This window comes from Hippoglossus stenolepis, chromosome 11 (assembly GCF_022539355.2).
Source record: "Hippoglossus stenolepis isolate QCI-W04-F060 chromosome 11, HSTE1.2, whole genome shotgun sequence".
NCBI classification, from domain to species: domain Eukaryota; kingdom Metazoa; phylum Chordata; class Actinopteri; order Pleuronectiformes; family Pleuronectidae; genus Hippoglossus; species Hippoglossus stenolepis.
This window is the reverse complement of record NC_061493.1, coordinates 18,245,190-18,258,547: the sequence shown is the minus strand read 5'-3', so window position 1 is coordinate 18,258,547 and position 13,358 is coordinate 18,245,190. Positions and strand designations below refer to the sequence as shown.

General features: G+C 40.2%; 2 protein-coding genes across 2 annotated transcripts; both read right to left on the bottom strand.

The window, feature by feature from the left end:
- Nucleotides 1-494: 494 nt before the first annotated feature.
- On the bottom strand, nucleotides 495-9,026 carry plxdc2a (plexin domain containing 2a). The gene is made up of 14 exons (XM_047342006.1): nucleotides 8,636-9,026; nucleotides 6,112-6,332; nucleotides 5,501-5,644; nucleotides 5,148-5,217; nucleotides 4,671-4,793; nucleotides 4,444-4,559; nucleotides 4,267-4,366; nucleotides 4,066-4,161; nucleotides 3,756-3,837; nucleotides 3,116-3,176; nucleotides 2,780-3,011; nucleotides 2,026-2,061; nucleotides 1,307-1,464; nucleotides 495-710 (listed from the first exon to the last, which is right to left on the bottom strand). Exons 1-14 carry the CDS (start codon nucleotides 8,730-8,732, stop codon nucleotides 495-497), a joined length of 1,752 nt encoding a protein of 583 aa, XP_047197962.1. The 5' UTR covers nucleotides 8,733-9,026.
- Nucleotides 9,027-9,620: 594 nt separating this feature from the next.
- Nucleotides 9,621-12,882, bottom strand: LOC118118147 (peptidyl-prolyl cis-trans isomerase FKBP1A). The gene is made up of 4 exons (XM_035171068.2): nucleotides 12,725-12,882; nucleotides 12,587-12,634; nucleotides 11,228-11,340; nucleotides 9,621-10,622 (listed from the first exon to the last, which is right to left on the bottom strand). Exons 1-4 carry the CDS (start codon nucleotides 12,759-12,761, stop codon nucleotides 10,491-10,493), a joined length of 330 nt encoding a protein of 109 aa, XP_035026959.1. The 5' UTR covers nucleotides 12,762-12,882; the 3' UTR covers nucleotides 9,621-10,490.
- Nucleotides 12,883-13,358: the final 476 nt, after the last annotated feature.

Here is a 13,358-nt window from a genome sequence, read left to right as displayed (position 1 = left end):
TTTCCATCTTGTAGTGAAAGTATTTGTACAGAAAAACAATCAGTAACTGTTGTTTTCCGCCTTTATTCTTAAGAACAGAAAATAAAAAAAAAATCTGAAAAGTGGCTCCCCGGGGGCAGGGGGGTGTAAAGGTGAGGACTTGACACCCGAATACGACATTCCTGCGTGTGAAGTAGGTGTGGGAACCAGAAAGGAACTCAAAACAAACATAGCAGTAAACATGAGTGCGTGACCTGAGTAAAGTAAAAACAAGGTTTTATCCAGTTTCCTTCATGAAATAAAAACTTTCTGTGGCTCAACAAGTAAACACGAAAGCCAAAGTGTTGTATAAACACATCTGAAGTTAACTTTTCCTCTCTGGGCTCAAATTCTGTCCTTAACGTGAACTTGAGCAGCAGCTAAATTGAGAAATATTTCAGCATTGGAGCACATAACGCTAACTCACATAGAGAACCAGCTCTGTCCCCAAAGCCTTGTGGGATGTGTAGTGTTGGTCAGGAGCTCTCTGAGACCAGGAAGCGCTCCCTCTGATCAGGGACTATGAATCCTTCCTTCTGTTCGCTCTCTCTTCTGTCCGACATCACAAACGACTGTTTGGGGTCGATGACCACCGAGCCCTCTTTGTCCTGACCGGGCGCCTCCACCTCGGCGTAGGACGGGTGACCAGACCCTCGTCTGAACTTCATGATGGGCCAGCGGGTCGGCCGCCGCTGTGTGAGGGAGAGGAAAACGGATAATACAAGAATCTGGTCTCAAATCAATAGAAATGATTGATTTTAGTTGTATTTTGGAAAGTTGTTACAAGTCATTACTGCTCCTTCCCAGATGTCACTCTGTTAGGTACACTTGAACAAGCCAATACCACTGTTATAATAAAGAGATAAACACCACAAATAGGTAACTGAATTTAGTATTAAGAAGATCAATGGGAATCTGTCTGAAAATATTTCTGTGTAAATTAATTTAACTACACAGAGCTTTGGTGAAGTCCTGGGACTCAAATAAAAATGTGCAGAACATGCAAAAAATAAGATTTGATCTTGGAGCTGATGTCAGAGAATCTTTGAAATCATTACAAAATGTATCTTCTGTAAATGATGTAGATGTTAAAGGGAAGATCTGAAACAGCCACGGTGATACATTATAGTGATGGATTTTATTTGAACAAATTTTCAAGTCTGTTTGTGACCTTAAATGCAGACGGACTAATAAACGCAGAGCAGGAAGGTTAAAGATGATAATTAAACATTTGAGGACGTCACTTGCTCGACATGGCACAGAAGTAAAAACAGCAGCTGTGTGTCACCTCCATGAAGAAGAGGCTGGCACTGGAAGTGGGGTGACTGTACACGTACAGCGACAGGAGGACGGCTGCTGCCATGACGACCATCATCAGGACGATGCCCGCCAGGAGGCCCATCTGCAGCCGCTCGTCTCCCTCTCCCGTGTCCTCCTCCTCGTCTGCTGCTGCACAGAGGTGAGGGGGGAAACTCACTGAGTCACATTCACATGGAATCTGACGGAAATATTTTACACTCAGGAAAACACATGTAAATACAAAAATACTGCAAGTTGCACATAAGTAACAAGTTAAAAATCAATGTTGAGTTTATCCATAACTTGGTGGGATGCAAAAATGTTGGGGTGTACACAGATAACTGCAAAACACTGTAAATCATGCAATCATCATTTCTAAATATGGTTGTTTTTAAAATATTTGAAAAGCAGTGGATTCAGTCCCATGTTTTCATAATGACGTCATTCATACAATGTGATAAAGACCGATTGTTTAAATACGCTGCAGATCGTGTCTCTCTCATTCTACACAATCACAGTTTTATTTATTTATTTGTACAAGCTTTAGGTCTGTAGTTCTATAAGATGCAGATAAACCTTACCTATATTTTGAAATCGATATAAGCTTTAGATTTTTTCTCTGTTTGCAGTAAAATGTTGAAAAAATTGTTTTTCCCAAGTAATCTTCCCACCAAGTTTTGTGAAAGTGCATTAAATTAAATAACTTACGCGCTTCACTGATGTGTAACGAGATCTTTGTGTCATCTGTAGAAACAGAAACACATCATGACATTTAGTATATTAGTTTGTTTGTAGGGAATCTTAGAATCTCACTAGAGAAATAAAATCTCACTATGACACTAGAATGTCATTTAAGTTTTGTGAGTCAAGCTGACGACACAAGGAACGCCAGAGATTTAGTCATTTGAAGTATATTTTAATTATATTATTTTTTACATTATATCTGCCATCAATACATTTTTAAAGAACTTTGTTATACATTGTAATAAATAAATTAAATTATACATTTACTTTTCTTTTCCTTCCTCCCAAGTGAAATAAGGGGGTGTACTGTAGTTGGAGTTGGACATTAACGTCTTTGAATACAAACATTAGTCACTACAGCCAAATAAAACAGCCCCCCCCCCCCCTGTATACTGTGACCCAACCAGAGCACAGAGTGATGCACACATACTGAGTCATCCTCCCGTAGCTGAGGATACTATGCAGTATTTAACATGGCGCTGTATACGCTCGGCTATGATCTAGCAGAGGCCTGGGAAATAGCTGACCACTTGACCCTCACACTGTCGGAGCTTACAGAACACAGTGGGCATGGACGCTGTGCGACAACAACAAACATTCATCCATGATGACGCCCGTCCCCTGAGCTGGGATCCAATCTTAAATCAGATAAACAACAATTTTCAGAAGTAGTGTTGCTTTATCTCCACACTGTGTCTCAGAAAATGATCAAGTTTACCGTCTGCAGGTTTGCTGGTGGGAGGCTGTGGTGTGGACATTATTCTTCTGCTGGTGGTGCTACGGCGCGTTGAGGGGCTGGTGAGGGAGGACGTCCTGCTGAGGGGGTCGGGGGTCACAGCGGACGTCCTCTGCTCCTCTGCAATAGCTGTAACCGGGGTGGTCGTGTGCGTCAGGTGGGGAGATGTGGCGTTTGTGACGTCTGCTATCCGGAGACACCGGGGATCTCGCCTCTGGAAAGAGAAGCATCAGTGACGTCATTCGTGCAGAACCAAAGAGAAATGTGATAAAGTCATAATTGTAATAAAGTGTTTTTTAATGTAAACACAAGGAGAACCTCCTCTGGGCAGCCGAGGTCGACCCAGTCCTGCCGGTTCCGATCGAACCCACTGGAGCATCTGAGGAAGCAAGGATATATTATTCATTGATCCAAATATAGTATTATAATATTAATATTTTTGAGTTTGAATTAAGCCTCAAAGGATTTTTCACAAATTATTAAGAAGAAGGCTTCTGATATCATCATATCATCTTAATAATACTAATAATCATGATCAAACAATAATCATTTATACTGTAAATACTATAATGCTCCAATACAAGAAGGCAGCATGTAGTAAAAAAAAATATTAAAACTTTCGTCAAATATTACAAATGCAGAAACCTTTACTGAATAATGTATTAAAAGACTAATGTTAATGCAGTCGATTCTATAAATTCTGAGAACGCTTCAATCATCTTATTCAGTATTTTTTTTTATTTAAGTTTTACTGTGGTAAATACATTTTTGGGGGGTATTTTTTGTTTTTAATGTAAATATTTCTGCACGTACAATGGCCAAATATTCTTCATGCCTTGAGCCATGATTTATTCATATTTATATTTCAACAGTTGCAGATTTGTACTTTATGAAATGACATTTTGAGGAATGCGCAGCCTCCTCACTGGTATTTGCTCTGTGTGCTTTTCCAGTTTACCTTTGTAGCCGACTGCACCAGCTGCAGTTGAAGCCAATCTGAGAAGTGACACATGGAGCACAGCTGGAGAACTGGAGACACGCTGGCAATAAGGAAAACAGTGAAGAGGAAGAAACACCATTTTAATGCCTGAAAATAAAACCTGAATGTATTTTTCACTGAAAGTTTTGCAGTGTAGAGCTAAACTGCCTTTTCAGTTTCTGTTTCCAGTTTTATAAAATTGACTCTTGATTCTAGAAAGTAAAATCAAAAAACTTTAAAATAAACCTAATAATGAATGAGATAAGTTATTTCTTCTCTAGAAACTTACTCGGGAGCGGCACCATCTCCACTGATGTAGAGTTGCAGATTTTGGACTTGAGGATATCGACCTTGTGATACTCGTAGATGGTTCTCCGCCGAACATCTGGAACGTGTCAGAAAGGACATTATGTCGTTTATTCCTGGTGATATCTGACATTTAGTTTGATAAGTTGAAATAAAGGATTTTAGGAACAAATGGGCCACTCACTGGGAATCTGCTCTATTTCATGAAGCACCACAAAAGCATCTGATAATCCCACTTTCACAGGATGATTCTCGGTGCTGATGTCGCTGATGTCAACAGGAATCTATGAAAGAAAAATAACGAACGTATAAAACTAAATCTGTAAAGGAAGACCACGAAGAAGAAGATAAGGAAAGTCACCTCTTTGTATACGAAGACAATCCGCCCGTCGCTGTGCAGAGCGGCCTGGAAGGTGAACGTCCCCAGACCCAAGTCACGGAGGGGAATCCGGTTCCACTGAACCACCAGTGCAGTTCCTGAAGAGTCGACATGAACCCACATGCACAACACAGTCAAACCTCTGCAGCAGATCCACAACAGAAAAACTGCAATTAACAGTAGAATGACGATGGTTCTGTCGTTCTCACCGTTATCAAAGTAAAAGACGGATGAGTTTTTGGAAAGACTCGGGTCAAAGTTGGCCATCAGGGGAGCGATGTACTGAGTCGCTGTGAGCATCCGGTGGATTAGATCTCCTGTGTAAATGAAACCTGGAGGAGACGGACATGCAGAGGTTGCATCAAATGTTCATCTGTATTCATTTCAACGTGGTTCACTTGTGAGGAGGATGTATTGTGGCTCAGAGAAGGGGACAATTGGGCCTCGGTGAAGGTTTGTGCTCTTTTGACTGTCGTTCTACGCTTCTGCTGCAAAATATATTTAAATTGATTTACACACTTGAATCTTGATTTTGTGATGTAACTGCACGGTGCAACTTTACTTTGAAAGGAAGACAATAAAAAAATCTAAATTCATATAATTTATCTGTACTACAATATACTCAAATTAAGACAACATCTCAGAGTTCGTCTTGTAACAGTGAGGAAAGACATCATGCGACTCACCTCCAGTTGTCACGGTGATTTCTTTGAGTATATGTCCGTAGAAAGGGAAGTCGAAGGAAAGATTCACCCTCTGGCAGCAAACAAAGTGAAGGCATCACAAGAAACACTGGACATACATCAGCCATGGAACATGCAAAATAAAACTTTACTGCAGCTAAATGAGAATTCACTCATTTTTGTTCTTATGTGATGCATTAAAGTTCCTCCATCCTGATTTGAACAACTGAGGGTCAATTCTGATCCAAGCAAGTCCACGTTTTCCTCTAAATGTTTCTACAGCTCCTCTTTCATTTTGATAAAACACGGATTTCTCCAGTTTATCCACGCAGAGGGTTTTTCTTTTTCTTTTTTACCTCCGTCTGTCTGTGGGTGTTGGACAGGAAACCATGGACCTTCCACTCGTCCTCCTCCATCTCATCGATGTTCACCCACAGCTCTTTACCTGCCGCGTCTCCAGGGCCGTAGATTTTCGACGTGTAGTAGGCGTGATCAGTGTCCTGTTGAGGAACATGGGTATTCAAATCCTTGCATCCCATCTGTCTTTCTTATTTACCTTGTGTGCGAAGCCTGGATCACAGTAGATTCCAAATTTCCATCTGTTCGTCCATATGTTTCCAGCAATCTCATTACCTTTCAAAACTATGCTTTCAGCTGATGGTGTTCGTAGCATCACATTAATGAGAATTATTTTTGCTGAGTTAAAAAGAATATTTCACTATATAATTGTACAATTCAGGAACAATTTTGGGGTGAATATAATGATTAAAATCCCCTTTTCCTTCTCTTTAAAAAGACATAATACACAGATGCTCCATCAAAACTCCCAGCATGCATTGATTCTCCTTCTGTTACAGTTAAACTCTCTTTTTCAAACAACTGTTCCCCAAATGATGTTCTGAACTACCATCGTGTTTTTGTTTTTCACCATTTGATTTCTACGTTTCTTGGGTGGAGAGTTATGTACCACGATCTGTGTAGAGTTCTCGTGTCTCTCCTCCATCATCAGGTCGAGATCTGACTCCTCTGGTTGGTGCTGGTCTCTGTAGTGGCCCCTCTTGTCTGCAGCCCAGCCAGGGGCCCCTGACCTGGGCCTGGACGCCCACTTCCTCTCCCTGTGACTCCCGATGTTCACATGCAGCCGTCCCTCTGGAGCAGGCAGCCCCTGCGTGTCACTGCGGTAGACCCCTTACAGACGAGGGAGAGGGAGATCAATTAGCGCTGTGATCATATCATTGTTTTAATGCATCTTTTTTAACTATCAAAAATAAATTATCAATAAAATTAAAATACCAGATATATTAATACATTATTGAGGTATTTTATAGATCTCAACATTCTCTGTGTCACAAATTACTTTCTACACGACTAAACATCCACCATTAAAACCACAAGACAATTCATACAATTCTCATGACTGCAGCTTTTCCAATTACAGAAAACAGCAAACCTTACAACAAAAATATAATTTAAGTGATTTGTGAGGCAACTACACTGGAACTCAGTACAGCGCATAACTGTCCCCTCATGAAACCACATTTACATTTACTAGATCCAGATTTTTATTTGAATCTGCACCGAATTGCACAAACTCATTTCGGTCCCCTAAACATGTCAGATTTTTTTCCCCGTCAAGATCCATGAATTATTCCCTGAGAAATAAATACAAATGTTGTGAAACGTCCTGTTTCACAATGGTAAAGAAAGTGAAAAAATAATAATAATTGCTGGATCCACCCTAAGATCCAGATCTACACAAAGATGAATTGCTTCTTTCCTGACACATAAAACATCCTTCCAACCTTTTTTCATGCTAATCCGTCCAGTAGTTTCATGTGTAATCTTACAATCAAACCAACAAACAAATTGACAGAGGTAATAACACAATCTCCTTGACAGAGGTAAAAGAAAACAGCAAATCATGTGACCAAAATATATATAAATCTTTTCTGAAGCAGCATTTTGTTATTCAGGCTACTTAAATATGTAATATAATATATCCATTTAATATAATTATAAATATGATAGAGAGACTGCAAACACTTTCTGCTGTGCAATGCTTGAAAAACCTGGCACATATATATTCTTATTCTGTGATATCAACACTATTTTAATCTTAAATCTACTTAGGGGCAAATAACAGGTCAACCTGTGTGAGGGAATATCAGCTGTGCAGACAGAATGTGTCCTCAATCACATGCAGCAGGACATAAACAACTCCAGAGCGGGGGCCATGTGGAAAACGTGCGGGCGTCCCGTCGTCCTGCCCCCGCCAGTGACAACAGAGCATCCTGACCTCCCTCTTCACAGCGGAGGGTGAAAGCATGCTTCACATTCTTCACACCAGCAGCTCCAGGACCAGGCATGTGAGGCCGGGCAGGGCAGCAGTCAGGGGCTGTTGTGTCTGTGTTTACTGTCGCAGCGCGCACAGCCCTGTGGCTCCAGGGGCCTCACAACAAGCCTCGCTACATAAGGTCTTATTCGTGCAGAGGTGGAGAAGACAGAGCAGATGATGCCAATCAATCAATCAGAAAGAATGAAAAAAAAGAATGAATCATTAATAGAAAGAAAAATTATAGTCATGAAAAAGAATAACAGGAAGGAAAGATGGGGGGGGAATAATAAAGAAAGAAATAGTAAAGAAAAAAATGAACAGAAAAATAGAAACAAAGAAAGGCAAAAAGAAGTAAAGAATGAAAAAGACCTGGTGAAGGAGTCAAGTTTTCTCTCCGGAGAATAATGATGCCGATCAATCAATCGAACTGTATTTGTATAGCCTGTATTCACAAATCTAAATGGTCAACATCCTCTGCCCTTAACCCTGAACTGGAGCGAAGAAAAACTACCAAACTAAAAAAGCTTTTAGCAGGTAAAGGAACTTCGGAGTGAGGGATCCCTGTCCCAGGACAAACCCTATCCCAGGACAAACCCTGTCCCGGGACAAACCCTGTCCCGGGACAAACAGAAGAGCATTAGAGGCCTAAACAGCAGCTTTTAAGATTTATTTCCTTGGTGTCATAAGTTAAAGTGATTATTTAGTTATTTCACAGTTATTTCCCACTGTGTCACTCGGCCTAGAATAAAGTGACAACGGTGAAATGAACATTAACAAATTCAGGATATTTCTGTGATTCCTTAAAGCCATTATCATAATGTATAATATAATAATATACAGTAATTATATCCACATAATCCACATTACTTGTATAACAAGTGAAAACAAGATGGTCAAAGCTATGAAATGTCATGAGAATTACTAGAAACACTTTACTGAAAATAAAATGATTATTTATTATTGATCATTTTTGTTGCTTTAGTAGGTTGTAGTTGGTGCATTGATTAAGATCAACACGTTTCATTTGAATTATTTAAAGTGATAAATAAAAAACGTGGCTTTAATTATATTTTTCTTCCACAACACTTGGATATATTTTCCAGCGTTAGTCAAACAAACCATTCACACATTCTCAGATAGAGATTAAATAACTTACCAGTGGCAGATTTGATCTTATGGAAGCTGAACTGAAACTGGAAGACGAGGATGAGTCCTGTGATGAGATGAAGAGTCTTCTTCACGCTCATCATCATCCTCCCTCTCACTTATAAAGAAGTTAAACAAAAGCGCAACAGCGTTTGTGTCCTGACGTGAAATTTCTCCTCACGTTAACGTCCATGTTAAGGTTTTCAAATGTCCGCAGCTCATCTGTGCGACTCTTGACTTTCTGCAGAAAGAGACGAGTCTGCAGCCACAGGGAGGAGGCGTTCACTGGGCGTGGGAACTCTCAGCATCAGATTACTGCACATCACAACAGCAATCTTTCTTTCCATATTTTTCCTTTCTTTTTCCATCCTTTCTTTCTATTTTCATTATTTCTTTCGTATTCTGTCACGTTTTATTTTTATGGCCATCTTTCTTTCTTTAAGAAAGAAAAAACGAAAGAATCAATTATAGTCAGGAATAGAAAGAATGAAAGAGGAAGGGAAAGATGGAGAAAATACAAAAAGAAAGAAATAGTAAAGAAAAAACTGAACAGAGAAGAGAAAGAATGAATCAATAATAGAAAGAAAGAAATTAGAGTCAGGAAACAGAATGAAAGAGGAAGGAAAGATGGGGGATATATAAGACAGAATAAAACTATAATAGAAGAGGGTTAAAGAAAGAAAGTTTGGTCCATGTTCCATCCACTAACATGGAGGTGGGATTTATGACCGACACCACAGGCAGCCACCAGGGAACGATGGAGACGCATTGATGTCTGCCTCCCCCTTGTTAGCAGATGGGACATTGGCAAAATTTAAGTCATAAGTTTCACATTTATTCAATTGTTAGCTCTTCTGGTTTTAAAATGTTCTTAATATTGTAGATATCACAAAATGTTAAGTTTTCACTGTTTCCAGTCAGAATAAATGTTCCATTCCGTCGAGCTTTTATGCTTCAAAATCAATTCATCTACTCAAAGCAAAAATTCTTGCAGGTAAAAACAAATAAGCTTTTTATTAAAAGGTGTGACATTAGCATTTTGACATTACAAATCATTACAATTTTTAAGACATTGTAATAAATACTTAGGAACAGATAAGATACCCGCTAAGAAGACTTGAATCTGCCAACATGTGTTAAGTGCCACTGGATCAGTGATTCTGAAGCTCATTTAATTTTTTGCTCTCAAGTACATTTGTTCTACAGGAAATACAAGAATGAAGGCCAAATAAATCCTGTAAGTTTAAAAACATTGGACGTTTTACAGGAATAATTCAACATTGTGGGAGACATTTTCCTGTCAGAAGGCACAGGAGATGACTAATGATACTAATGTCTGTTTGGTAAATATGAAGCCACAGACAGCAGGCAGGTTTGCTGAGCTGCACGCAGTCAAGGAGTCACGTGTCACAAAACTCCCCTGAACACCACTTTGGTTTTCGGATGCTTTAAGAAAGATATGTGTTCATGATTGAGCTTTAGAAATGATATTGAGAGGACGATTATCTGTTCACATAACTTCCTTTGGTTTATTAGCGAGTGGCAACTAATGTCCAGGTGCACCACCGCCACCTCTCATTACCTCACTGCAGGAACATAAAGAAGAATGTTTCCCATAATGGATTACTCCTTTAATCTTAACAACCATTAGCATGAACATGATCTTTTTGTCCATCAATTGTCTCAATTATCGAGGATATGAAAATTACTTTTAGACAATATTTATCCATTAATGTAAATGCGACTCACAGCACCTTTAATTAAGCAGTTATTTGTGTCAGAGATGTGGGTGGAATGCAAAAAAAATAAAAAAAAATAAAAAACATCAATAAAACAAACTGACAACAAACCACCATCTTAAACATTTAAAATCCAAATCTCAGAAGCTCCACTTCAAAGATTAGACAAGAATTTGGTGGGATAACGGGAGGGTATCCACTGCTGCCATACGCGTAGTCCGGTGAGCAGGTCAACCTTGACAGTTCGCCAATACTCATCTGTGGAGGAGGCCAAGAAAAAAAGTTACAAAAATGGAAACCGTGCAAGTTTTGAATCCAATAATTTGTATTTAAAAAACATAAAACTGCAGCAGAGGTGGGGATGCACCGACTAAAACATCAGCCCAGAAACACAGGGTTCTAAATATTCCATCATGCAACAACAGCATTCGCTCCTGCTTGTCCTACCAGTTGCCTGCGCCTAGGAAAGGATTTAAGAGGATGCTACTATTGATCCTTTGCTGAGGAAGTTATGTTTATCAGTTTAAGACACAGGAGCAAATTAATCCCTTAGTTGACCTCTGCTCCGTCTGTATGGAGACTGATTTAAAGCCTGTGGTGCACAGACCAGAGCTTTATGCATCATATTATTTTCTAATATCCATAACTATGAGAGGGCTTTCAGGTGGAGCAGGTATCTCGCTCAGAAGTCTTGCACAGGAAGTACATTGCTTCAACCATGTCTTAACTCAGACACAGTCATTTCAGGTCACCCAGTGCAATTGCATAGGCGGAGAAGTAATCCCACTGTAAAGTAAACTAATCTTGGTGTGCGGGAAATTCAACAATTCAGTGAAATGTAATTTTAAAGTTCATCTCATTACCCTAGCTACACCTTCATCCCAAGCACGAATGACCTCTCCCATTCCCAGTCTGAAAATAAAGGGATTTGCCCGATCCCTGGAGGAGTCAAACTTCTTTCCATTTGTGAGCGTGCCTGTGAAACGACAAGAAAAAAAGTGTGGTGATTAGGAAATGAAAAAGAAAAACATTTAAATGATTAGATAGTAAACCACAGTTGAGGGACCAATGGTATAATAATGAGATTAAAAAAGGCATATTTATGAGATAATAAATATTTCTAAGATACATGTAATGGTAAGTATAATGAGAGAACTTATGATTGTGAAATTGAAGACACAAACACGACTGGACGGATCAGCAGAGGATGTTGTATGGAGGAACGGAAGGAAGAACTCATTTAGTTTGCAATGCGCATCAGGACCCAGGATTTGTATTCCCTTTCTTAAATCTGCGAGATAGGGCTCTTTTAAAATTTCACCGATTTCAAAAGGAAATCATTTATGGATCTTGATTTAAAAATAAATAAATAAAAAGGGAAAGATCCCAGCTGGGCCCCAGGCTCCCAGGGACATGCACCCAGGTCTGATCAACCTGTGGTGGGCCCGTCTTAGAAGAAGGTGCCTTGTGATTCAAAAGGCAGAAACACCTGAGGACACTAAGGTACACAACTGAAGACATGTCGCCAACATCTGCTGGTAGTTGGCACAAAACCATCAAACCTACAAGGAACATTCACCATCTTGTCCCATATTGTTGGGAAAAAAAATAGGGGCCTAATATCTCAGTGTGTGAAGTTTGGTGCAGCTTGGTGAGATTTCCTGTTGTAGCTGAGCGGCTTCACTTCAGATTTCAAGTTTCGATTACTAGTTATTGATCCGATGAGTCAGAGACTGAACATCTTTCCCGCAAGAATGAATAATTGAGACACGAGAGGGCCGTTAGCATCGCCGTAGCTAGGACCGTTAGCATCGCCGAAGCTAGGACCGTTAGCATCGCGGAAGCTAGGACCGTTAGCATCGCAGAAGCTAGGACCGTTAGCATCGCCGTAGCCGGGAGCAGTGAGTGGAATGTGGGCGAGCTGCTCCACTTTAACCGCAAAGGAAACGTGTCGTGTGACCCAGTGAGCTTCACGAGAGCCGGTTAGCGGAATTTTAAAAAACACCACCACCGTGCCCCCTTCGTTTCCGGCGTCCGTGCCAAGCCAAGCTAACGTTAGCTAACCCGAAGCTACACCCACCCACACACACACACACACACACAGATCCCCTCGCCTCAGCCCACGGGAGAATTAAAAACCACATACATCAGTGTCAGATTCAACGTGAACATGTTGTTTATAGATATGAATGGAAAGTGAGGAACCTCGGATCGTCTCTTACCAACGTAGTGCACTTCCACCTGGTGTCCTTTCTGCGGGTAACTCCTCCCTACAGGAGCAGAGCGCGGGGTTGCAATGGTCAGATCCATAACGACAATAAAACATATGGATTAATTGAACAGTTGTGAACAACCCTCACCGTCGCCAGGTCGGATTATCTCGACGTTGACTCCCATTGTTCTTCTCAGTGATGTGGATGTGACCGAGCAGCTGGACTCGTTCGCCGCTTGTGAGCGCTCACTGCAGGACGGGGCGATCACGTGACCCGCGTGGTTCACAGTGTGTGTGTGTGTGTGTGACAGAGCGAGAGAGAGAGAGTTTGGAACGAGCCCCATTTCCGCCTTACTGTCGATTATTACAAGAAAAAAAATGGATCCTATTCACGTGAAATCAAAAATTATGATTTAAAAGTCATAATAAAAAACCAAAATAGAATCATTATGATATGGTAAAGGGATTAAAATTCGAGGTTTCCACCGTCTGTGATTTCTCTGCTGTGCCTCGTCCAGTTGTTTCCACTTCAGACCTTTTCCTGTTTGGATGTTATATTTTGACATCACTAATATAACCAAGAAACACACACACACACACACACACACACACACACACACACACACACACACACGGTTTATTCAACTCCAACTGTAGACACTAAAGTACCTTTGCTCAAATAATGTTAAGTTCAAATTTCTCCACTAAAACCCACAGTTAGTGGTTATATAACAGATTCAGATTGTACAACAAAACATATGAATTAGTTATTATAAAAAAAG